Below are 27,507 nucleotides of genomic sequence, written 5' to 3' on the forward strand. Positions count from 1 at the left end.
ATAATTGAGTTTTAAAACCACATTTTCTGCAGTAAGAATATTTCAACCTGTTTTCAGTAGAAACAGGTTCAAACATTCTTACCACACAGGCAGATATAAAAACAACAACATTAAAGGTACCCTGTGGAGTTTTTGACCACTAGTAGCGCTATGGAGCAATGATTGCAAGAGTGGGACCCCATTTTGTTTGTTATGCACGCATGCTGCAGTATGTTCTGACAAAGGCAGTCAAGAAGGAGACTGCTACAAGTGAACACGGATGTAAACAATGAAGGATTTAAGATATTAAAAGACTTGTTTTATGAGGATGGAAAAGTTGTTTGGATTCACACAATGCGTTTTTTTTTTACACTGAATGTAAACATAACTTCTGTTTGTTAACTAGAAAACTCCACAAGGCATCCCTGACTTTAATGTTACTTTAATTTAACTAAATTACAGACAAAACTTTGCAGCACATACATGTTACTGGGGTTTTACTCTCTGTTGATAAGAACATAATTCCACTAACATAATCAGATTATGCAATCATCGTACTTAGTCTTACTTGCATTACCAATCGTATTATAATTCTATTTTTGATGTACATGTAAATGTGGCTATTGTGGCTGCTCTGTTTGTCCCTCGCCTTCTCCTGTAGGATGCGGGCCATGGCAACTGGGATCAAAGGGTCATTTGCACATCAGGATGTAGTGCCACTTCAAAGCTCGCACTGATTCACAAAGGCATCTTTGTGCTGAACACACGGTGTAGCTAATGTAGAATCACATCCTGTGCTGCTGTGGATTTATGTCACATTACAATAATAATAAAACCATGCCACGCATGACCGATACAGTGCAGGCAAGGACACCGAGACAGGCTGATGCACAGGTGTCGTCCAACCTTTGAACCAGACCTGGCTGAGAAAGTTGGCTGGGAGATGTGTCCAGGAAAAAAAAAAAACCTTTCATCTGTCAAATTCATCTGTTGCCGTCGAGCCTGGCTTGGTTTAATGAGCATTCAGTATTGGGAGAAGGAACCAGGCAGGCTTCGACCAACATAAATCCTTCATCCATTCATTTTCTGAACTTGGTGTTTTTTTCAGATCTCAGAGGAAAGCCTCTCTTTCCTTCTAGGAATATGTTTCACTTCCTGGAAACCCTCTCCCTTCATCGTTATGTACACTGTGTTCATCTGTTGGAATGAAAAGAGCCGTTTGAATAGAAACCAGTGCAGACATCTAATTTAAGTTTTAATCAGTATCCTTGTTTTTTGCCTCCTTTGACCTTCAGATCCTGCGGCTTTAAAGCCCAGAGAGCAGCTTTGTTAAAGGCACCTCTCGCTCTCCCAGCAGTGTGTCCCTCTTGAGGCTGGTGCCTTTGTTCACCACCTTGAACTTCATCGACAGGTTCTTGACCTGAACCGAGCTTATCGAGTCAAAGAAGAAGTCCTCGTTGAAGACCGGGTTGCGGCTGTTCTTGATGATGTTGCTCCTTTGCTTCTGCAGCTTTCCCGGGTTCAAGTAGACGGACACGCAGCAGTTGATGCTCTTGATGTCGTAGTGCTTGTCGTAAAGACTCTCCGCCACCAGGACGCGGATGAGCAGGCGGGAGGTGCTGGAATCATAGTTGGCGCTGATCCTCACCGTCCCGCATTTGTGCAGGTTGATGGTGTGCTCCCGATGGAGCCCGTGGTCTGATGCTGTGGCGCCGCCGTGGAGGGAGGGGACGTGGAGCCGTCGCTGGATGTTGGGGCTGGGCTCGGCCGAGCTGCACTCGTCTGTGGACAGGGAGCTGTGGCGAGCGAATGTCCGCTTTGCTTTCACGACTTTGGCCTGAGTCTCATGGGTGAAGATCTTGAGCAGGGAGGCGGAGCGGGAGAGCAGAGGAGAGCTGAAGGGAGAGGACTCGGCTGAGGAGCAGGTGTCACTTTCCCCGCCGCTGAAGTATCGATAAGGATTCATGTGAGAGGTGTTGAAGTCAGCTGGATTCAGATGGTTTCCCCCATCGCTGCTTTTCCCCTGGGTCTTCCTCTGGGTGTTTGGGGAGGTGATAGGACTGGTGTGCTCGCAGTGGAACAGGGACTCTTTACGGCGAGTGTGGGGGCTCTCCTTCAAGGTTGCAAAGCCGTACGGCGTGTGAGTCTTGGGAACATAAGGCAGGGACATTGCCGTCTGCGACTGGGGGTCTGCGTTGGTGTCTCCAGCCACAACATCATCAGCACTCTCTATCTGTATGATGTGACGGTTCGCTGCTCTCAGCAAGTTCTTGGTGTCTCCTGCAATCTTGGCCACCAGGCGTGGGCTTCTTGGGCTGCTGATCTTCTTCCCACTGCCGATAGTTTGCTCTGAAGTTGAGGGTTGCAACAGTTCTTTGGGCTTGATGTTAGGAACCTCAGGCTCTGGAGGGCTGCTGATCAGCTTTGGAGGAATGAAGAAGTCTGGGATCTTGTCGGGGGTGAGGACGTTGCTGTAGGCCGGGGCGACGCCTTTCTTGTCTCCGTTCTCCCCCTGTCGCAGCACGCCGGTCTCCACCGACCCACGGATCTTATCCAGAACCCACATGGTCCCACCAGACAGTGGGATGTGTGGGCGTGTGGAGTCGATGCAGTCAGGTGTGTCTGCAATTAATAACACACAGAGGGGAGATGTAAATGATCAGAGGAGGGTTTCTCTACAGGGAGCAGAGAGATAAAAATAACAGAAGAATTGAAGCTCTGATGAGCCGTCTCTGATGAAACCTGAAAAGTATTTCTAAGATTAAGACTGAATAAACAGGAAGTACTTATTATATATAATACTAAATCTGAACTTAACTTTTGGAGCTATTGACTACAGATGCTGCCGAGCAAAGATACTATAGCTTCAAAAAGGCTTTCTTTGAAGAGCTGCTGTTCATTTACTACTCGCTTATCACATTTTAGGTTATGCAGCCATGTGAAGTCTTTCAATAGACAAAAGATACAAAATCAACCTTATTGAACTATATTGGTCAAAATGGTTTTTAGACAGCGCTTTATTGATTGGCAGTCAATCTAGGAACAGATTAACAGCAACACAAGGGGCTACTTCACTCTTTTTTTAAATCTTGATATTTTTAAAGGACTAAATTTAGAGTTGCATTGTGTATTTTACGATCAATAGGCATTATATTAACATGATATATTTGTGCTCACTCCTCTCCATTTTTTCTTTAAACCAAGAAAATTCAGATTTGATTCTGGCTTTCAGTTGTACTAAAAAACAAAAGGTCCGATAGAGATTCCTAAAATGAATTCTCTTACAACAGATTGTTTTTCTGCTTCTTTAGATCATATGGACTTATAACATATAACAAAAAAGTTTAAAAATATTCTATAAAAGTTATAAAAAGACGACTATTCAGTTCAACAGGTGCTAAATGGCTTCCTCCAATTGCGCACCAGTCCGTTTTCCAAAACCTCCAACGTCTTCATGTAGTCTGGGGACCCAACACACCGCTCCGGTCTGTAGAAATGTATAAATAATATACTTACAGCACTTACAGGAAAGGACACGCTCCTGTTTGTCGACTTGCTCCGTCAGTAACAGGTGTTTCCTCCCCGGGTAAGCCTGTGCGCTCCGCGGCGCTGCTCTGCGCCCTCACACGGTCTCAGCTCCGGAGCTCCTCTCGTGCGTTTTATAGACGGCACAGGGCTGCAGCTGACCAATAAGATCAAACTGTGCGTCTCCCAGCAGAAGCTACTAGAAAACACACTGGTTACATATCAGAGGCAGAGGAATCCTACAGGAGGCTTTGACATTTTTAACCAGCACAGTCACTTCCATTAGTCAGTGTTGCTCCATGAACAAAATCATCATGTTTTTATGGGAATATTTGTGCTGTTTAAAAAGATAACTGCTAATGTGCTTTGTCCCATAATGTGGGTATCAGAACAGCTCTTTTAATTGTTTTTACTCTGTTGCATTTTCAGTCAGTTCAGCCTAACATGACACTCCCTCTGAACTCAAATCAAACTTTCAACCATTAAAATCAAGAAGAGACGTGACACTTTGCTCAACAGCTCGTGCCTCCTCAAAAGAGCCAAATTAGTTGTTTTTTTCCCCACTAGCACAGACAGCACAGAGCCTTTGTGTCGGTTAATCATTACTTTATATAGCCTATAATAATAAGACTGACTATTTGACCAGGAAAAGCACATGCAGCTCAGCAGACAATGCTGTGTGGAGCACATGCAGTGGGCTGTGTGGTTTAATTCAATTTACAACAGCTTTTCGTCTTCTTCTTCTTCTTCTTCTTCTTCTTCTTCTTCTTCTTCTTCTCTTTTTTGTCTGTCTTTGGGTTTAAACCAACTGATCAGTTTCCCTGGAAACTTTGCTATGGCAACAAATACATTTGTCTGTCTAAAATAGGAAGGGCCCCACTGACTTCATTGATCTGCAGGACAAAAAGCACTTTATTTGTCCAGATTGCTCGGCTTTGAGTCAAGTGCCATGTACTAAGCCGTGGACTGAGAGGGGTACGTCCGCATGCTTTATCAGAGATCAGTTGCATAGAGTCAACAACAGCGCTGCATTGACTTGACAGGCAGGCATTTAGAAATGTAGGCCGTCAGATTTCAGCTACTGTGACTGTCAGAATCTGATGATACGAGGACAGTGGCAACAAAAGCTTTACAAACAGCTGATTAACAAACATTTAATGTGAATAGCCCTGGAATAGGTGTCAGCTCTGCCGGTCTCTGCTTCACTCAGATGGAAAATGAGATGAGCTTGATTGTTCTGGATAGAGTTGCCCTTCTTGTCACAGCTAATTGGGAGCTCGCAGAGTAAAACAAGCAGAGCTTTACAGTAAATGAGCTGTTGGATTTAACTTGCATTTGAATTTCAGCCTTGTTTAAAGCCCATGAAATAAATATTCTTGACTACAAAAGCAACAATTAAAGTTAAAGTAAGGATAATACAAGACTGAGAGTCAACAGCCATGCTAACTGTTATGTGAGGCTGTACTGGTGGTGGTTGCCCAATGTTAATGCCAGCATGCAACGTCTCACAACATCAATGCTAACATGCTGATGTTAAGCAGGTATAATGTTTACAATGTTTGTGTCCTAACATTTGCTAATTAGCACCAAACGTACAACTGAGGCTGATGGGAAGGTCTTTAGTTTTGGAGATATCTGGTTAATAAACCAAACCATTGGACAAAGTGACATTTTGATCTGATGATGGCACTTGATGAAAAGTGAAGGGATCACCAAAGTTAAAATTCATCGACATTATATTCACCCAAATAGTAGATTTGTCACCCAACTCACTCCTCTGGAGAGGCACTAAATGAAGAACTGAATTTGTCTTGTTTTTGTCATCAATGTGTCATTTATTCCACTTGATGGATGCAGTACTTGTACATTTTGTACTTCTGTCTTTGTAACTTTAAGATATATTTGTGTTCTTTTGTTTCTGATGTGATTATAGTGCATGAGGTGTGGCACTTGGACACTGGATATGGCAACTCCCACCCTTGGATCCATTATCCAGTAGATTTGAAATCCTGTTCAACTAATTATCCAATAACAACTGTGCTCCTGTTCTAGGTTGACTACATACAGTATGTGTTTGCCTCATGCTGAAGAGTCTGTTTGCACTATTAAAGTGGTGGACCAACTGGCTGACAGACATTGTAGCTGTGCCGCTGACTAAAAACTCAGCTAATCTGCTTCAACAGGACTATGTGGGTGTGTTTTGATCAGATTGGTAGGACAGCGGCCTGGCAACATAACCAAACAACCACATTTTGATCAAAATATTGCTATATCTTGATTGGTCCACATTTCAAACCAGGGAGAAAAACAAAGGCCCAAATACAGAAATCTGAAATCATTTGACATGAAAACTGCTCCAACGTTGGCAGCAAACTATGTTCATGTAGGACCACACCTCACATAGTAAGAAGATGATTGAGAAAATGTGTTTTCAGGGACTTTTATTCGGGATCACTCACAGAAAGATCAACCTACGCACAGATGTATGGTTACGTGCTCTCAGACACATAATGCATATGTAACAGTGATAAACTATATTTGTATGATGTTTGTCTGGACATTCAAAGACAATCCATATTCATATAACGTTTACCAACCCACATGCAAACATATCCATGACTGTTTTCACATGCGTATGCGCAAATACGCACACACATAGAAACCCGGATCCACAGAGGAGGCTAAACCTGCAACATAACATTCTTCACCAGTCAGTGAGAGTGAACCCGGATGTCTGGTTCAACCTATAGCGACGAGGACACGCATGAGGACAGCCTCAGTATGGCATGTAAACAATGTCGGCTATTCGAGCTCTGAGTGGAGACAATTACACATCTTGCCATCTGAGGTCCTCTCAGAGGTCATTGTCTGATGTAATCAACCTGTGAAAAGAGCCACTTACCATACAGATTGCAGAGGCACATTTGAAACCTCACCCCCTCCTGTCTGTCATCTGAAGCCAGCAGAGAGGCGGGCAGCCTTGACCTGTTACACTTGTTTTAAACATATTTTAAAGAAATCTGAATCAGTTGTGATTATGCAATTCAGACTGCCCCAAGACTAGTCCGTTTATAAGGCGTGCAACTAATGTTCATTTTGATTATTTGTTGATTCTTGAACGTATTGTTTAGTCAGAAAATTGTGAAAAATGCTCATCACAATTTGCCAATGTGACATTTTTTAATTGTTTGTTTTGTTTTATGTGTACTGCCATTGGATCTGTATGAGATATTCGCACATTTTGTCTGATGAGAATTTAGGTAGATATTTAATAATTTAGAGCAGATTATCTGCACCAGTGCTTTAAAATCTCCTTTATGTTGTGTACCTGTGTCTACAATAAACTACATCTAAATATTAAATAAAAAGATTGCCACAAAAATACTGAACCTTGAGTGTTTGAGCTTTCTTGCTTGAAAAATCTTAAATCTGTCTTAAATGTCTTAAATGATCAAAAATCTAAAATTGTTGATTAGTTTTCTGCCCATCAACCAATGTTTTCAATACTACAGTTTACTACAGAACTTGAAGTGTCATTACAAGATAAACCCCATTTAATTGTTGAAATGGAAAAGATATATGTGAAAGTTTATTAACATGGGAAGAATATCTGCTGAGGAATATCTGAATGTCACACCACTTCAGGCTCACACTGTGAACAGCTTCCTTTACAAAGTAATGAGATCTGTACACAAGCGTTCTGAGGATCCTCAGCGCTGAGACGAGGACAGACTACAGCCTGAGAAAAGGTTAATGTGTCTGTTCTGCTCTCATTAAGGGGCCGGACCCTACATCTCTGTCTGTCCAACACGGAGGCTATTACAGACCCAAAAGTACAGAAGTGCCCTTCCTCAGTGAATAATACAGACGTGCTTCTGTGTGTTGCCTGTCCTCTCCGTGGATAGACAGATGTACCGACACATGGGCAGCGACGAAGGCAATTTCATGTGGTAAAAGGCAGCTGAAGGAGTCGATCCACAGTGTTTCATCACTGTGGCGCGACATCTTCCCTGCTGATGTCCCATTGACTTCCTGGAAGGTGGAGTTGAGGCTGTGTACGCGGAAACGAGGTTGTCAGACTGACCAGGAGCTGCACAAAGGCTCTGCAGGAGGTGTACTGTACCTCCTGGTTTGCTAACATGTTCCTTTTACAGTGTGTGTGTGTGTGTGTGTGTGTGTGTGTCTGCATTGACTCTTAGCACATATGGTCACTCATTATGGTCGACACGTCATAGGGTCCATTTTTACCCCACTCTCTCCTATTGTTGCCATCCCTCTTTCTCCTTCCTGCCAACCTGCTTCCACACAACTTCTGTTGCCTTGGAGACATCTCATATCCTGACATATGAATCAATCCCTGCCTCACTAACCAACTCTCTATTCTCCTCCTCTCATCTCACATTTCTTCACCTTGCCGGCCTGTTACAGTTCACTCAGTTCGCTCTTTCCTGGGTACGTCCAGCTATCCGCAGGTCGCCATGGGCTCTGACTCAGTGCAGACACTGGGAGCCTGGAGTTCGCTGCCAGACTGCCAGCTGGAGTAGGAGGAAGGGGTAACATGTGTGGCTCAAGGTCACCAGTGTGGGTTGTAACATGTGGCTCTGATCCAGTAGTAGGGGTTAATACCCTGCAGTTTAGTGTTATCCTTTTCCAGACAAAAACACAGTCTGAAAGAAACCACAGAGAGAGAGAGAAGCAATTCTGCAAATGCCAGGACCATTCGAGTGTCTTGCTTTTTCTGGTCCGCTGAACTGGCATTTGGATTGAACACACGCAGGGCAAAAGGTCAGACCTGTCGCCACAGGAAACAAATTTGATGGACTCTGCTGCAAAGATGGTACATCGCTATGGGGGGAGGCTGATGGGATGACCTAGGAAGTCTTGGTAAAAGGATGCAAAACCTCCAGCATTGATTGCAGAAAGGAAAGATTGCACACAGAGCTGGCCTGAAACACCAGCCTACATTACATTGATCTACATTTTTGTCAGGTGAAACTTTCACAGATTGATGATTTTCATTTTCAAGCGGCAGATTGCAGGCCGCAGCCATGGGAGGATCAACTTTACCAGGAAGAAATAAGAAAGTGGAGATAATAAACCGTATAACTCATGTGCAGGAGCAGCATATGAGGGCAAAGCATGTGAGTTATACTGGCAGACTACTTACAAAGTCGCAGTGGGTTATGAGAAAAGTGGAAATGACCCGAAGATACTTTGGCACTTTGATGTGAGAGGGTGAAATATATGGCCCATATTACTTTCTATTTCTGTATATTTAAGCGAATGGCAGCGCCCCTGACTGGGGAGCAAAGGCAGGGAAACATTGTGGCTTTCAGCTTTTGATTGCAGGATTGCAGAAGTTTGAGCTGAAAAAACAAACAAGAGAAACACACACTTTAATAGACTGGTGCATTTGATGATGTGAGAGATTCTTTTGACTCTTCAATCTATTATCTTTGTGGTCACTCAGGCTTTTTACACACCACAGACGAACAGCTCAAATGTAACCAAGAAACAAGCTGTTGCTGCCCCCTAGGGGCATGAAGCAGTCACACAATGATTTCTTAGGGAAAAAAACATTTAGTTTGGTGCACGTGTTCAGACGAGGACAGCGTCAGGAAATCCTTTAAGTCTCCACCATCTAGATCACGAGGGTGACTGCAGGGTACAGATCTCATCATGCTCACTCCTCACACGCAGAACCGTAAATACACAAAACAAAGAGCTATGATTCACACTAAAGTGAGGGATTTAATCTATTAGAGCTGAGGAAAAACATACACACGAGCACTCCCCTGGAGGCACTTAATGTGAGCTCATTTGTCTCCGCTAAGAAAAAGTTATTGCACTCTGGTGTTTGTGCAGTTATTTGGGAAAGAACAAGCACTGTCTTACCTCCGTCTTCTTGAAGGATGCACGTTCATTCCTAAAAGCATCTGTAAGAAAAGACACAGTGACAGGAACCTTTATTACTTTCTTGAAAATAGCTGTGTTGCCCAATAAGTTGGATCTAGTGCCAGTGAAAGAAAACATCCCTTTCTGTCTCCAGTAAAGCTGCTCAGACACAGGAAATATTTCAGACAGAAGGCCTTCAGTGTCAACAGCAACTTTTAAACTTCCTTATATGCGACTTCTTTCTGATTCATTTCTCCACAAAATAAAAACAGCAGAAGTAAGACGACGCAACAGCTCAGATCAAGCAGGTGTTACATACACAAAGTATCCACTGGGCCTTTGTCACTGGGTAAATGCTATCACCTCTCAATTCATCGTGCATCTCACACATTTTTAATCAAAGGATTTCTTGAATTCTTCATGTTTGAAAGGCCCAAAAAACTTGAGGGCCCATGAGGTTAAAATGATCTATGTAATATGATCTACTAACACTGAAAGTATTCAGTATAATTGAAAGCAAGCAGACATGAGGCAATTACATCAGGAAGGGTGTAAGAAGCGTGGGAAATCTTCTGCAGCATTAGACATTAAAGGATGAGACGTTTTGTTAGTTTCCTCGCCTGTATGATTTATGATTTAATATTTACTTCATTTATTCTAATTGTTTACCTTTTGCTCATTGCATTGTTAGACTGTTCTGGGCTCTGCCTTTACCTGCTCCATAATGTGATCAATCAATAACATAAAAACATAATTACTGGACTCCTGTAACTAAGGAACAAATCAAATGACTTATATTTCTGGTATTTGGAAATTACACTCCTGTATTACTGTCAGACTTTACTCGTCAAACTCTGAATTACTTCCTTTCAGTATTTGTGAAATGGTCTATGAAGTCAGTACGACATAAAAATATTAACTTTAGACAATCAGACCACAGAAAGACTTATCACAAGTGTTGCGAGGCTTTTAAATGTCTTTATTTCAGCACCATCACTGGTGATCTGACCCGTGTAGTCTAGTTGCATGTGATGCATTATAGCTCTACACCACTCCTGATCTAACAAGACTGACAGTCTACAGTCATGCTAGCAGCTCTGTGAGGCTGTAACTAAATGCTAACATGCTCACATTGACAATGCTAGTTTAGCTTGTTAGCATGCTAACATTGGCCAATTGGCACTAAATACACAAGTACAGCAGAGGCTGACGGGAATGTTATTAGTTTTGTAGGTATTTGGTCATAAGCCAAAGTGTTGCACAAATGAACATGTTGACCTGATGGTGGTGCGAGGTGAAAAGAGGATCAGAGAATCAAAGTGACCACAATTCATCCTGAGGGGGACATGAATGTCTTTGCCAAATTTCACGGCAATCCATCAAGTAGTTCTTGAGACATTTCACCCAAAACCACATGGAAATCAGCTGGTGGGACTAGAGCAAAAGTCAGAGGATCATCAAAGGATTGATCCTCTGGGCACACACTGGTCTGAAGCAAGTTTCCTGACATTAAGTAGATGTTGAGATACTTCAGTCTGGACCACAGTGGTGGACCGACACTGCTCTCCACAGGGCCACACTGCCAACATGGCTATTAAGATAATGGTGTACTCAGTGGGTAACAAAAGAGCAAACTTCTTGCACTCGCATGTCGAGGAGCGGGGTGATGTGGAGCTTTAACAATCAGATAATACCTAAGTCTCATCTCCTGAGATGAACAAACAAAGGCTTTTTGTTAAAACTCCTCATAACTCTTGCTCTTCTATGTGAGAGCGCATGAGGTTTGCTCTTTTGTACATGTTTGAGCATTACCGACCTTTCTCACTTCACATCAAACAAGAAACTGCACAGAGATTATTTCATGCAAAGCACAGCTAAATTAACCAGTTAAACAGGGAGTAATGGAGAGACCTCACAAAACATACAGAAATGTCTTACCGTGTCTTCCAAGACTTTACATTTCCTAGAGTGAAGAAGAGAACAAAAGAAACCATGTCCATTTAGAAAAGTTCTTTCCTAAATGCCCTACTTGTAAGAGATGCAAGCATGGAAAGCGTCAGGAAATCCTTTAAAGTCTCCACCACCCTCTGAGTCTAGCAGGGTGACTACTGGGTACACGTCTCATCATGCACTTTCCTCACACTGTAGTTCCACTGAAAGGCTTAAAAAAAAAAACACATTAAGTGAAAGTGAAAAGGGAAGGACACGAGTCTTACCTCCCAGAGCCAGCCCTGAGTTTCATTCACATTTCATTCACTCACGCCATTTCAGTGTCTATAAGAGAACACAGAAGAGGGGGAAAACCAATGAGACCCTTTAAAGCTCTCAGATTCAACCATTTACTGCTCACGTCAATAAAAAAAATATGAATCAGTCAATATCTAATAAAGATCTTTATTTCAGATTTTAAATAGATTTACAAACCATAAGAAAAAAAGGAAATATAAACAAGAAAAAAAAACAAACAAAAAAAAAAAAACATCAAGTGATCGTCAAATATCCACATGTGCATATCAAGGTAGAGATTGTAAACAGTCCTTTGAAGCCAAAAAGTGAGACTCCCCGGGGTCAGGTTCACTCAGCTCGAAAAAGGATGTTTGTTTGTTGGTTGGTAGTTGTTGTTTTTTTTGTTTTCCTGAGGTTCTTGTAGTTTTCTGTAATTAACTGCTGGGTTTTTTTCCCCTCAGTGATGCTGCCACCAATCAGAGCTCAGAGAACTGGGGGACAAGTGGGGAGGAAAGACGATAAAAAAATAACAGTAGTTTGACAAAAATGAAATCCCATTCACCCTAAAGCATCAAAACAGAGGGGGGAGGATCAGTCATAGGCTGAGTAACGGACATCAGTTGATTATTGAGTATTGATAACTCATTGCTGAGCATTCAGGGCTTCATTAAAGGCTAGAATAACAAATGTATGGTGTGCTGTGTCAATTTGGTTCTATATACTTTTCTGCCGTTTGATATTTGTGTAGAATAAGTTGGTGCATTTATGCATTCTTCCATGAACAATCCTGGGTTTTTAACAATCAGGTCGATATTCGTAGCACTTAATACATACAAGATAGAAAACATTGCAGCTCACACCACAATTTGGAAATAAAAGATTACTTCAAAACAGTAAAAGAAGCCCCCCGCCCAAACAAACAAAAACAAAAACAGACAACCCTCAGCCCATTCACAATGCAACAGTTTTAGATAAAATTGAGTAGAGGACCTTTGTCTCTGGACACAATCCCAACCCTTATAGCAGATCTAAAACCACAAACACGTCATAACAGCATGCTAGTGAAGAACCACAGTCTCCTGTTCATGCTCAAAAAGGTCAACCCTATCCCCATGCCTTCCCATTTCTGCGCTTCTTCTCCACACATCTTATAAACGATCTGTGAATATTCAAACACACACACACGCAACGGAAAACATGGTTACAGTCATGTTGAGAATATGGAAATACTGCTGGGTGGTGGTGGTGATGTGTCTGGAGTGTGCAACAGAGCACTCCTGGCAGTTAGGAGAGAAGAAACCACAGGGCCTCTGATAGTGCAGACTGAAAACAAAAACCCTGTCAGTCTACACGTCCATCATCTGAATCACTCCCACTGCTGCCTCGTCTCCTCTGAGGAAGCAGCGTTCATTGATTCAGGTGAGTCAAGATGGCTCAGTCGAGTATTTCAGGGGGGGCCTGCCTGTACACACAGCCACCACTAGGGGGCTCTAATGAAGGCTAGAGCACAATCTCACTCTTGTTTCCTCTGCTCTGGAGACTTGTGCTACTCTTGAGACTACTCAAAACCACCGACAAACATAAAGATGGATACAACTACCCATGTCCACCTCTAACCGAGGACACAGTCAGACCAAAGCCCTCTCAGGTACACAGCTGGTGAGACTGTTGAAAGGTTCCGCTTTACTGCCACGTTTAAAGCACTGCATATTAAGTAGGTTCAAGCACTGACTGCATAGGTTTTCTTTAAATACAGTACATTGGACTTCATGAGCAGCAGCAGGCTCAGCTTGCTTTTTCTTAATGCATCCAGGCCACTAGTAGCATGTGCTTGTGTGATGAAGGCTGCGTGGCAGTCAGCAGAGGACGTCTGTGGGATTCTGATCTACATTCCATTCTTCAGTTCAGCTGTTAGATTTTTTACCTTTCTCACTCACACCGCGGATAAATCTGACAGGTGCTGCTATAAATAAGTCGAAACTTGTTCCATCAGGAGGGCGCTGTTTGCACCGTGTCCCCACCTCCACCTTGTGAGCCTGAATATCTCCCTCTGCCACCTTGTTTGTCTGGCTGGTAGGGGGGTTTGCTTTGACCCGCTGTGTGTACAGTCTGTCCCACGAGTCATTCAGATCTGTGATATCAGGGAGTGAGGGAAGGCACAAGGGAGTGTGAACGGCTTTTCGAAACTTCCCTGTTTGGAGCAGCACAAGCCCTGGGGGCTCAAAAAGGTCAGAGGTGAAGCATGGCAGGGCTTCAAACGGCCTGCTGACCAGAGGTCACACACACACACACGGCTCAGAGACGGAAGTGACTCAGCCTTTCAAACCACGCACACTGTACGCCAAGAAGCTTCCTTTGCAAATGCTCTCTGCTTGTTCGACTCTGATCTGATCTGACCTGTGACGTTACATTCCACTCTGCTGAAGATGTCGAGAAAAGGCGTGACCAATCTTCCAATCATCAGCAAAAATTTTCTACAAGAAACTTGGCCATTGAATAGGCTTTGTTCCACGCAAAGCCGGAGGAAGAAGTAGGTCTTGGAGCTAAAACGCTTTGGAGGAAATTTAAACCAGTTCTCAGTACTATTACTGTAAGTTGTGCTGCTGTGTGTGTGACATGCGTGTAGCCTCTACTCAGACAACAAATTAAAAAAATAAAAGAAACATGTAAGAAACAAAACAAAATAACAACTCTGTAGCTTTCTTTTCTTCGATGCATCAGGTTTTAGTGTGCATACTGTGGCTGCACATGTGACAGAAGGTGGACAGGGGGGTCTGTGCTAAGTGAGGATGAGGAGGGGTTGGTGGGATTCAGGAAGAAGGGGGGGCAGGGAGTTAAAGTTCAGTTCATGACAAGAGAGGGAGGTGTGTGGGGGTGATGAGGGCCGGGACTGGTCAGGGGCGAGGCGGGGTGACTTCATGGGGAGGCGAGGTCAGGAGTCCTCGGTGCCCGAGTCGTCGTCATCATAGCAACAGTCCTCCTCATCGTCCTCGTCGTCGTCCTCCAGCTCCTCGTCGTCGTAGTAATCGTCGTATAAGAGGTTGGAGCCGTCGTCTGTGGGCGGGATTTGGGTGCGGACGCAGTACTCGTCTAACGTAACGGGGACCTTGATGCCGTCCCGGTCTGCGTCAGCTTTGGTAGCCAGCACCTGCTTCCTGCGAGGTGGAAAGAGTGAAGATAGAGGAGGAAAAAAAACAGTGAGGCGAGGCCACGCAGAGCTTCAGTGTGGTACTGTGTGTACCTGCTACGCTGACAGGCGCCCATTTCGAGTGCAAAGAGTGCTGTGTGTGAGGTTTTCCTCTGGGTACCTGATGATCTCGATGTATTCTCTGTCCTTGCCCTTGCTGTCCCTCCACTTGCGGTACATGACGGACGCGTCCACGTTGGCCGGGGAGAAGGTGTTGGGCTCGTTCAGCAGAGAGATCACACTGAGCAGGATGGTCCTGAGAGAGAGCGGAGACAGATTAAAATACAAGAAAGCAATACAGGAGGACAGAGGAAACACAGGGTAGGGAATGGAAGATGGAGGTAAGACGAGACAAGAGACATTGAGAGTGTAGGACAAAGAGGTGTACGGAGATGGAAAGAAAGGGGGGGGGGTGAAGGTTAAGGTCAGAAAACCAGCCTGCTAAACCCCAGAACCTCCATTTGACTCTGCTGTCATCTGTTGAATTTAGCTCTTAGCGCCAAGAGCCGCTCATTAGAGATACGAACAGACAATGGTGTTATAGATTATTTATACTTTACTTTAACTGAGGTGGATCTACTGGGCCGACTCTCTAAAACAGTCTTCAGACTTGTGACGGACTTGTGATCTCCCACAAACTCTCATCTTTCCTTGAGACAAAATGTGGGACTGTTTTTGTTTTGTTGTCGTGATCAACAGCTCAGGGGCTACAGTGGGCCCATTACTGCAGATTCAGTTACAGCTATGAGAGTTTGTGTTTGTACGTAATGCATAAAAGAAAAAACTAAGGAGAGAGACGGAGAGAGAAAATGGGAAAGCAGGGGGAGGTTGAATAAATAAATCTGTGTAAAGTAAATAAATTACATAAAAAAGGTGCATAAATTATACATCATGCTTGGCTGTTTGCTGCATTTACACGGCAGTTGATAGAAGATCTCAACAAAATAGCTTCAAATTATGTCCATGAACAGGAGAGCTGATAATCTATTAGCTAATAATCAATAAAAATGTCTAATATTAGCATTGCTGCTCCTAGATACTACATAATCTGAGACACATAACAAATGGGGTGAAAACCTTGGAAATGTTATTTCTGAAAAACAGCCATGATCTGGAGGTTTGTTTCTCTTCAAAAGCTTTGATTTCACTGTTGGAATCAAACAGCCACTGTGCACATTTACAAGAAAGACATTTCAAAACAGCTGATGCTATCAGCTACATTAGCTCACAATAACAACTGTGAGAAACCCAAAAGGAAGGAAACTTCTGGAAGTTTCAAGTCTTTGCAAGTTGTCATACCATAACAAGATGATTCAGGCAAACCAGGGTTGCCTGGAAAAATGCATCAATCTACATCCTTCTCCAGTAATGCTTTCTCCCAGCAACTTGTAAGAAATGGGTTACAAGCTGCATAAACATTTGCACGTTATGTTCAGGGTAGTTATGTGATGCATCATTAAGGAGCAAAGCTACTGGAAATTAGCATCAATAAAGGGTAATGCCTGCATAGACTCCAAACCACAAATTCAACAACTTTTCGATCCCAATCCGATCTTTGTCCAGTCAAAAATGCAGAACAAACAGAACAAACAATTTAAGGAGGCAGCTGTAAGCCACAGGACACACAGTCCCCCTGCTTGTCATTTGTTTGTGTTTTATGGAATTTAAGGAGCTGAGAACATTATGTTGTGTACCTGACGTTCTGTGTGGGGTTCCACCTCTCTGAAGGCAGCTCCCCGCTCTGTGGGTCGTCCACTGGTGGGTGTAGGATAGAGATGCATACATCCCCGTTCTAGGGACACAAGAGAATACACCATGTTCAGACAATATTTCATTTATCACGTAGAAACAGTTAAAGGATTAAAATACTAGTATTGGACACTCTTCTACAATGTTTGTCTTAAAACGTTTTAACATGTAAAAATCCTTCTAAAAAAACTTTTACCTGGAATCACATCACAATGATCTAGTGTTTCTATTGTTTTTTTTTCCCCACTTTTATTTTTATTTTTTTTACTTGTATAACACTAGCTCACTCGTGTATCAACACAGGCTATGAGGAGGTACTGTATGTTTTGTCCAAGCATTGATACTGGTTAGAGTTACCTCATAAATGTTGGGGTGCCACATTTTGGTGAGGAAGCGGAAAGCAGGTGGAGAGTACGGGTAGTCGACAGGGAACTTGATCCGAGCCTGAGGGCAGGAGAAGACACATGTTAGCAACGTGAGAGGCAGGCAGTTTATCTACACTTCTCCCTTGCCAACAGACAAGTCATGACTACTTCTCTCCAAACTTTTTTTCTGTTTGGGAGAACCATTTCCATCCATTTGGTCAAAAGAGCCTCACTGTCTCAAATGTACTCGGAAAGTAAAGAGTGATTCCTGTAGTCATAGCATGCAGGCCGCTGCATATAATTTTAGCGCACTAGTGGTGTTGTTTGCTTAAAGAAAACCTACCCACACATACTTTTGCTAACAACTACTCTGCTGGTGGACGCAGTCTCCCAGGGGTAACCGAATCCAGTACCAGAAGTCTGTACAATGCAGCAGAAGGACGGGGACGGGTTTCTAAACGTTTTAACGTTGTACTTCACAAAGACCTATGTTTGCATGTTTGGTGCATAATAAGCGTCTGCTGAATGAAGATCTCCACAATCACACTGATCAGCTTCAATAGTGATTGAAGGGAACCTATAAATAGTAGCTGTGGAGTCATGGCAAACCCTTCTGGGGTGGCAGAGCATGGAGGAGCTAATGACAGTGTAATGTAATATGGTGGGGAGGGAGGGAGGGACGCAGTGCATTCAGCTGCCGAGTGTGTGGAGCTTAGAGATACACCGGTGGGTGAGGGGGGGTATAAAGACATTGTGGGGGTTTGTCCTCTCCAGCTGTCACTGCAACACAAGACAATCCACTACTCACACCCATGTTCTGCTATTATATGTACTCACACTGAAACCACACACACACTGTATAAATCCTATGTGTGCAGGACCCCTCCTCCCATTCCATAAGGCGTGCCATGGAAGGGAAGGGACGAGACGGGACGGGGGCGGGGGGCGCACACACTACACTGATTACACACACGCACGTCACTCACAGCGTGAAACCTTCTGCTGATCCCCCCTCACCCGTCATATACGCACACACACTTGCCCACATTTGCTGATTCGGCATGGTCAGCTGGTCCTCGCCACAGTGAACTGACGAGCGGGAGGCAGGGGGATCGGCTGCATGGGAGCAGGGAGGTGGTGGAGTGGTAGTGGGAGGAGGAGGAAGGGGGGATTTCACTTGGAATAAAAGGGGATTTTGCTCTATATAATACTTGAGCTCAACATTAAAAAGGTCTTATCTCTCTTTGCCTGCTATGTAGCATTTAAACCAAGCTGTATGTAGCAGAAACATATATCAATGCTTCAAAACACTAAAGGTTAATAGTCACAGAATCTGCTGTTGTCTACCGTGTCTGTTAGAGCTGTATTTCAGGCTCTGTTTGTCTTTAAAGTGTGCATTTTGTTATATATTTGTATGTCTTCAAGTGATCCGGATATGCAACAAAGTAAACCTACTCTCACCATATAAAACCAGAGCGGAGAGGAAACACTGACACAGTCCTGAGAGAATGCCGCTTGTAGGAAAAAAACAAAATCCCAGGGTCTGACTGACCCTGCCAGAAAGCTGGCGGCCCTTCAGAGTGCAGGGTTCAAGCCAACATCGTACACATTACAGGCTGGCAACAGTGCAACACACAGCAGCCAGCCAGGAGGGGGGGGGGGGGCAGCAACAGTGGGAGCTTGGTTTGTCTTCCAAAACAATATAAGCATCAAGATCATATCTGTCCACTGGCTGAGAACTAGGCAAAGAAAATCTAATCTTGTATATTTGGGGAAAACTCACACTCCCTGCCTCCGCATCATGACTGTCTGTTTTAGTTCGCAATGCAATGCCACTTTTCTGTTGACCCCAATAAGATGAGCAGACAGCTACAGCATCCGCCAGTGAGGACGCTTTAAATAAACCACTCTAGCTCTTATCAGTGGTCATTCAGTATTACCTTCAGAAAGCATTTTGATTCAATTCAAACAGGGATGGAAATGTTGTAAAAGAGAACTAGAGGGTATTCGGCTGAATGTTAAGCTGTGCCAACACTTCCAGCGGGCAAAGTGGTTTATGTTTGTTTGTCTTCCAGGTTTGATTTTCCAACAAAACAGTGTGAATGAAAAGCTTTTCAGCAGCTTGACTTCTGAAAGCCCCGGACGTCTTTAGTTCACTGGCAAACGGCTACAAAAAAAAGAAAAATCGAAATCCTTTGGCAAAGAGCTGTCTATCCATCCAGTTTCATCATTCAACTTTTTATCTTGGAAACAACTCTGAAAAGCAAAACGGAATAACCCAACTCTTTGGTGATACACAGGGAACTGGTACCAACTACTCAGCACTGCTGCGTTCATTACATAGGCTCTTTCTACATATTATAATTTAAAAAATTTTTTTAAAAAATGCCTGGTGCTGGGAGACCTATGCATCAACACTTCCCATAAAATAGCTTTATTCATCACAATCCAGCAAGTCCGAATGCGAGCCACAAAGTAAAGCAGGAAGGTGGTGATATGCATTAAGGATAAGCATGAGCATTGATCCCTGTAAGAAGGTAAGAGCATGATTTCACAACGCAGCTTAGCAGGAGGCTTTAAAACCATATTCCTTTTAACAAAATGCCACAAACATGAGCAATGCATACAGTTGCCATTTAGAGCTCCATGATATTATCAAAATAAAATGGACAAAGTCAGGAGGCTAGTGAAGAAGGGAGGTGGTTTTAGCAGCACCAAACTTCAGATTTAAAATCATTGGAATTGGGTGCAGAGCAATTTCCACCAATTATTTGCCCACCCAGGTGACACCAGACCCTCGACTGATGGAGGGAGGAAGGGAGGAGGTGAATGGATGGGGTAGAGAAGTGTGACGGAGCTGGCCTAAACACAGACAGGCTGCTTGGTTGGCTCATTTGCTCTGAAGCAGCAGCGAGCAGCTCGTCTCTCATCTCATCAGCACCGAGCCGACAGAAGAGGAGAAACACAAGCAGGACGGAGAAGAGAGAGGACGAAGCAGCTGGGTCTCAGAAAGCCAAGATCAGCTTTCTCTTTTGGAGTTTCCAGGGATCATTCTCATGTAAAGCACACATTAGAATAGATCTATATCTGTGTTCCTGTCCGTATTATATACTCGCATATTAGGCTTTACTGTACAACGCTCACTCTCTCACTCCACTGATGGGAAGGATTTTTTACTTCAGATACTCAAACAAGATCTCTGCCCGTCACAAAGTGCTAGCCCCAGTGCAGTTGCTGCAACATGCTACTGCTGATTTGCATGTCATGCCTCATAATTGGATTGAGCACAGAATTAACAGCATCCACGGTCAAAAGGTGATTTACTCTGAGCAGCTCATTTGAGCAGTGGACATGAAGTGCAGCCAATTTCCTGCCAAGCATGGAAAAAAAGGCCTCCTGACAGGCTCGTTACTGAGAATACAGAATAGGTCCGGGCGATATAGCTGGAAAATGTAACATGATAAAGTGTTTAATTTCAGTCGTTTTTACAAAAGACAAGGAGAGGGTTGAATTTAACCAGTCTGCACTAATTTTCTCACTCTACACTGTTTCTATTATTGTGTCACATGTCGATGGTGCGACTGAACAACACACCTGTTAAGATTGGCTGTTTGCGTGTCACTTGGAGCAACTCCATTATCAAGGGATATGATAGACTGTTTATGAGCCAGGGCGTATTCGTTATGTGCTCTCATGGCACAGTTTGCATTTAAGAACAATTTTCTTATTGCTATTGATGAAGTGCCTATCGCTGGCACATATCACCATCGTATTATCGGCCAGGCCTAATACAGAATACAATTTCTGAGAATCTTGGATTGTGAGCTAAAACGCTGCTATGAAGAGAGAACAGGAACGAGAGTGAACACGCCCACCCTCTGGAAAATACAGCGAGGCGAAGTAAACCAGGTCAATGCAAAGACCCTGAACAGAACAAATCATTCTGTTCTCCCTGCGCACCTCTTTACCTTCTCTACAGACCTCACACACATACACACAGACGAGGAAAAAGGTCCTTGAGTAGAGCAAATTCCATACCCTAACACACACACACACACACACACAACAGGTCCCAGAGATTATCTTGTTCATACCCAACAGGCCTCTGCCTCATTAACTGAACTCGGGAGGAGGGCGTTGAGGAGAAGGAAAAGGATCAAAAGCTGATTTTTTGGTGATCGCAACACATGGACATTTCAAACAAACAACCTGTGCTGCTATGTTGCAGAGGTATGGTTACCACACTGGTGGCCCATACAGGAAGAGAAAGAGAACACATGGTCAGGGCTTCAGGGGACGGTTATAACTGTCTACTGGGGCCTCACGCTCACCTCTATTAACAGCAGGCTCTCCTTTCAAAAGGGGCACCACTGTAAGGAAGGGCTCTGCCTGCTCTTGATCTGGCTGTTTCTGTATTCCCTCTTCTTTCCTCTGCCCTGCTCTCGTTTCTCTGTGACACAGCCAGAGGGGGAAACATGACTCCAGCGGCTCAGCTGGGCTTGGCCAAGCCCTCTGCAGCCGGGTTGGGTCCTCTTGCCTGTACCCTCCCCTCCGCTGCTACTGCAAGGCCAACATGGAGCCTGTGCAAATTATGTAGCATGCACCCGAGGAGGAAGGAAGTAAGGAAGGAAGGAAGGCACAAACACAGAGTCGGCTGCTCAACAGAGCTGGGTGTTTGTCTTTTTTAGCTTCTGACAATCATTCGACAGACAGGCCCAGGCCAAAACCAAAGGGCAACACCCCTCTTCTTCATGTTTGCTGTGAAGAAGCAGCCTGTCAGCATTTAGTAAGCCTCTCAAGAAAACCGCTTGAGAGGCGGAAGAAAAAGGTATGAAAGATGTTCCGCTTCACAGGATATTTTGAGTTGCAGAGACCCAATTCACATCATAATTATATGCAGAAACAGAAATGACAATTAAAGCTGCCAGGTGCTGGCACGGCAGCACTTCAAACAGATCCCAGGCTCTTCCTCAGCAGTGCAGCTCTGTCACTGCACACACATACAGTAGCATCGTTTACATCACTGTGACAAACTTCTCTGTGAAACACAACCAGATAACCTCATAGCTGTGGATATAGAGCACAGTACCCTTTTCTGCTGCTCTGGTGCATGACACAAAACCAAGCAGGAAGAGGTCAAATCTGCTAAATATGAACTGACAGAATCTGGCATCACAAAAAACGCAATGTCACAGTTTTGGAGTGGAGTTTATGGACCTGCACGAGTCTTTATGGCCGTCCTTGTTGTTTTATTAACCCCATAAGCCTATTGACATGGAGAGCACAGTGGCATAGTAAATGTAGTGGGCTGGTGTTTTATGTTACTCCACCATACAAATGGTAATAGCGATATATATATTTATAAAAACAGTTTTTTTAAATTATGAATACAGAGAAATTGAGAGTTCAACATTAACCAAAAGCTGAATTATCTAATTAGTTCCACTTAAAGTGAAAGAAAAGTTGGATTGTTTTTGTCTGTGTATAGCTGGTGTCTTTGCCTTGCACAGATATGAAATTCATACTTCAGCAAAACAAAGTCAGAGCTTTGGATATGCCGTACTTTACGCCATGTAAGGCAAAGCCTATTGGTTGAGCTTGTTAGGGGCCCCTTGGAAGGTACTGTAATTACTTCATTTGACTGGGGATCAAAATAACAGTTACGAATTAGGTTGTTATATGCAGAAAAGTTCATTCATTTTCAAGTATTCTTCTATCTTGATTTTTAATGCAGATACATTGCAAGTATCAGTCAAAACTGCAAGCATCCATAAATTGTGAGATTTCCTGAGGAGACTGATGTGGGAAAATCAAAACCAAGTAGCTCCTCACCAAATTAAAATGTTTTTGAGGAGACCAAAACATCTAAAAAACAATCATTGTATAAAGGGACTGTGCTTAGCATAATGTTTCAAGATGAAATGTTGAATACTGGCAAATAAGTTGTTATGGTTGTGGAGTGATTTTAATAGGAGTGTGACTGTATTATTTCATAAAAACACTGAGATTTCACCTCTTTATTTTAGTATGACTTCCTCAGGGTTAATTAAATATGAGGAGAGAGGACAGAGATGTTTAAAGCCGGGCTCAGACTACAGAAGTTTTTGGATGATTTATCCCCGATTCACTCTTCCCGACAATCGGAGGAGAAATCTGGTCTGGGATCTTGGTCGGTACCGATGTTCGGCCAAGATTATCTGGTAATGTCAGGGGTTTAAAGATCCAGTCTTAAACCTCCTGAACTGCTCACAGACTCATCAGGGTGGCCCCTATATTTTTTTAACATTAAAATCTAGATGATTACATTGGTACTTTCCGAGCACCACATCAGTCTCCATTTTGTTTACATCTGCTTCCCCATGAGATTATTCTTTTAAGTAAATAATAATGGCGCACAAAAAACAACAACTAATCTTGTAGTGTGTGCATGTTTGAGATTAGAGAGAAGAACAGCTGCAAAGTTTCTCCTTATGTGCATTATGCAACCCGATTTCAAAATTGGTGAGGGTTTTAAAACTCCTGTAGTCTGACACAGCCATAAGAGACAGGAAAAAGAAGTGAGAGAGTGAATCAAACAGTCACGGACCAGAGATCTATTAGTAAATACACTGAGATAGAAAATGACCAGGACAGTTTTTATGTTTCGGTCATGATTGTATGACACGATCAACAAATAATGATCAATGTCCCCATTCCAAAGTTTTCATATTTAAACCTCAGATTAACATTGTACTTGACTACATAAAGTAGGCAGTTAAAACCTCATAGTCACTGTATTGTCTGGACATTCAAAATGAATGTGTACAATAACATTGCACACAGTGGGTCACTGTTCAAACACTCCTTAAAGTCTGTACTCTGAGGGTAGGCAACTCAGCTGCTCTGCTTCATACATGTCCCAGGACCATGGCGGGGCTCTGGGACCATCTGGCCCTCTGCCAGTAATCATCAGACACTCAGAGCCTGGAGGGATACTTCACACGACAAAGCAGAAGGCATACAGAGAGACCTCAAGCTTGGAAATGTCTCAGAACTAATGAATGGGTGACAGTATCAGGGCCTATTGTGAGACCTACATGTCAATGGTCAATTTATTATGATAAAGTCCAGGACAGCTATCTAACGCTGTTTGAATGACATGTCAATATGTCTCAGTCCACTGCGTGCCTGCAGTCATGATGTAGTCGTCATGGTGTGACTCTTTGAGAACAACACCCATGTGAAATAAATGCCTGACTCAGCCAGGTTTCACATGATGTCATTACCTGCCCTGTTTCGGATGAACAGGCAGCGGCAGCATGTCATAACTGCGTGTTTGTTTGGGTAACCTGGTCAGAACAGAGTGTTTTCCCCCCCTTTTTTTGTTAGAATATGGCAAACAGGTTGGATGGAAACCCAGCACAGAACAATGAGTCACAACCATGCGGTGGATTTCACAGCCAGGCTGTGCATTCCTGGCCCGACAAAGGAATCCTGTACACAGCACCCACACACAGATACACTGAACACCGTCTACGGTAGCCTGGCCGGGGCCCTCTGCTTGTGTTCACAGGTTTGAACAAGACCAGAGGCAAAATGAACTAGCTTCTCAAGGACTGGGATCACAAAGCACTGTACAGCTGAAGGGACGGTTTACAAACAGAGAGCAGTTGCAATATGCTGGATAATGTGAACACAATGGGAGCCTTTTACTGATACATACAACAGTTTAGCTGTAATGTGGGAACAACTATGGCTAAAGCAGGACTTAGGACACCATGAGCCCATGACAAAAAGCCCTTGTAAAGAGACCATTTGAGTATGTTGTTATTTTTGTTTGATACTCTAATCTTCTTTCAGGGTCCTGACCTATATTATTCTTGCCTTTTTCTCAGAAAGACATAACTACCAGATACCGCCGTAATAAAACCTCATTATGTTTTGTTTGATGCCCAATAAAGTAAATATCTAGGGCAAGTTTGAAGCAGCACTAACGGGGTTTATTTGACTTTGCCAGACAAAGTAATAAATCATAGTGCTTTACAGGATGAATAACCACATTAGTATAGGACTTGAAACTCAAGTGAGCAACAACCCCCTCAGTGTTTTGCAATATCTGAAGTTGATTTTCTCTCTCTCTCTCTCTCTGACACATACACACACACAAACACACACACTTTTGGTTTGAGACAAGTCAACAGTAGGCTCTCTCCCATAGCAACAAATGAAACCCTATTTTATATTTACAATGTAGGTGTGTAGCTTAGAGTGGGTGAGTCTAAAATCAGATACCAAAGCTCCACTTTTGGGACAAAAAAACTGTACAAACATACAGTAGTTAACAGGTCAAGGGTCACAGCCACGGTGCCATGAAAATAAACACAGAGCTGACATTCCTGCTACTCCAAAAAGATCTTACAATTAAGCATAAAGTGCTAGAGAAGAAGAACTGCTGAACCTCTTTGCCAACTACACACATACTCAAAAAACAGGAACATCACATCTGTGACACCAACACATTTTCATTCTCAAGGGAGGAAGTATGCAGGAAAACAAATTAAACGACTTATGAGTTACCAAGATTGGGGCTGTCTACATTTCAAAAGCAAGGTCAGCATGCATTATGGATAGGTTAATTTGAATATACAAACAAAAAGCCTATTCAACCTACTAGGGCTGTTGATTTGTAATGGTAAACACAAAGGAAATGATTGAATTAGTTAGCTGATGAGTGTGGCTAATCATAGTAACGTTGAAAGACTGAGGCGGTTATGCTAACAACCTTTTGTTTCATGTTAACACAAAAGTAACTCTGTCAAACGTGATCATGTGCTGACTGTCACTATAAGGGACCCAATTCACCTCAGTGAATCTCTATTTTCAGGAAAAATAAGCCATAGGAAAAAAAGTTTTGATGTCTACTAGATGGTAACATTAAGATGTAACAATCCAGATTGAGTTGAGTTTATTTAAAGTTGAACAAAGGTGAGACTGTCTTATCACAGTAACGTTAAACGGGGAACAACTGCCTATTAGCTAATATAAGTTAACGTTATTAACTGTTACCTTCTGTTGTTGAAGACGGTAACTTGGGGGCTAAGGTTAGCCGTTGGGCTGCCCTCTATGAGTATATTAAAATAAATGTAGGCTAAATCTACCAGCTAAAGAACAATAGATCGACTGCTAGCTAACATTAGCTACTCACCTTAAAATAACCACCCTCGTAGTGTGTATTTGGGGGTCCGAATATCGCTACTTCCCAGTTGTACATGTCCGACTCATCCACCAAAGTTATTTTGAATCCTTCGACTGGCTCGTCTTGGAGACTTTTCATCTCCAGCATTAGTGCTTTTTGGGAACTGGCTACATGATGTCCATGCTGAGCCATATTCCACAACGATTTGTATAAATATATCAGCAACCCACCACAGATGTGACTGCGAAGAAGGACAAAGCTAGCTCGGTACAAACAATAGCTATCAGTAGAAGATCGAAGCCCTTCTCACAAGAACGCGTTAACGTTGGTTTCCGTTAGTGTGGTTCCAAAACAGGATCTGAAAATCGCGACTGGGCTTTATTTGGTCAGAGCTGGTGCGGCTTCCTCTGTTGTTGTGAACAATCCCGGGGAGCCCCAGGTATTAACGACCATCTAAACCTAACGTTACTGTTATCAAGTCAGCCTCAGTTTGTTCTCGATTTCCGGTTACAGCTTTCGAAATAGTCCCCTATTTATATTTTTGAACGCAACTTCACCCTGTAGTGTTATTTATTTTTTATTTTTGTTGTTATATACACCCAATTATTATTGAGGTAATGCTATGTTTTTCTTTCTGTCAATTTTGTTTCGAATTAGCTGATTACTTCCCCGTTGGTTTTTAGGCTATTTAACATTAGCTCTAGCTAAGGGCAACACCTTAGCCAAATATAGCTACGTAGCTAATTCAACTACACCAAACAACGTACCTGTTGTGAAAATATATGATGCAGTTAGTTATACGTTTTCTCTTTATTTTTGACAGCTCAGCAGGCATAGCTACGTTTAGCGGACATTTGGCCTAGCTAACCTTTGAAGAACATAGCTACAGTAAAGGCTTCGAGTGGGGTTTTATTTTGAAAGTTAACACGGGAAACTTATCCCGTCTAGTTAGCTTGACAGTGATGCTAACAAAAGCTAGCCTTTATCCTCTTTCCGGTGTGTTGCTATCATAGAGAAAAGCAGATCGGTTGAGCGACCTTTGCGTTCAAAGAAACTAGTTATACATAAAACAATAAAACCAAAACCTGCAGTTTTGTCAGTTGAACTTTACTCAACTCAGCTGCTAGCTGTCAGTCAGTACGGAGGTCTCGATTACTTCTATCGTGCAAGGCTTTCTGGGAATTGAAGTTCTTCAACTTGATCAAACATTCACGTGTTAATGTGCCAATAATAGTCTCTATGTGTCAAAATAAAAAATATAATAAAACCCACACATTATTCTGTTACCCATCTGTTGTCTCCTCATACGCACAGAAAATATTTTAACTTTGGCATATGTGGGTGTTTATTGGTTCACTGTAACACAAAAGAAAAGACTACAACAGCTTCTTACAGCCTTTATTTTT

At 43.0% G+C, this 27,507-nt stretch overlaps 2 protein-coding genes across 3 annotated transcripts; both read right to left on the reverse strand.

Moving 5' to 3' along the window:
* Positions 1–1,285: 1,285 nt before the first annotated feature.
* Positions 1,286–2,545, reverse strand: LOC139288238 (C2 calcium-dependent domain-containing protein 4C). Its single transcript, XM_070909507.1, has one exon. It carries the CDS (start codon positions 2,543–2,545, stop codon positions 1,286–1,288), a length of 1,260 nt encoding a protein of 419 aa, XP_070765608.1.
* A 10,887-nt stretch (positions 2,546–13,432) lies between these two features.
* Positions 13,433–27,407, reverse strand: cdc34a (cell division cycle 34 homolog (S. cerevisiae) a). 2 transcript variants are annotated; one of them, XM_070908551.1, is made up of 6 exons: positions 27,389–27,407; positions 26,111–26,268; positions 16,919–17,005; positions 16,507–16,604; positions 14,934–15,068; positions 13,433–14,780 (listed from the first exon to the last, which is right to left on the reverse strand). In XM_070908551.1, the coding sequence occupies exons 1-6, from the start codon at positions 27,405–27,407 to the stop codon at positions 14,558–14,560; spliced, it is 720 nt and encodes a 239-aa protein (XP_070764652.1). In that variant the 3' UTR covers positions 13,433–14,557. The 2 variants fall into 2 exon arrangements, with proteins under 2 accessions (XP_070764652.1, XP_070764651.1); XM_070908550.1 differs by lacking the exon at positions 27,389–27,407 and having other exon boundaries at positions 26,111–26,496.
* Between the last annotated feature and the right edge of the window lie 100 nt (positions 27,408–27,507).

Source organism: Enoplosus armatus, chromosome 7, assembly GCF_043641665.1.
Source record: "Enoplosus armatus isolate fEnoArm2 chromosome 7, fEnoArm2.hap1, whole genome shotgun sequence".
In the NCBI taxonomy this organism is placed as follows: domain Eukaryota; kingdom Metazoa; phylum Chordata; class Actinopteri; order Centrarchiformes; family Enoplosidae; genus Enoplosus; species Enoplosus armatus.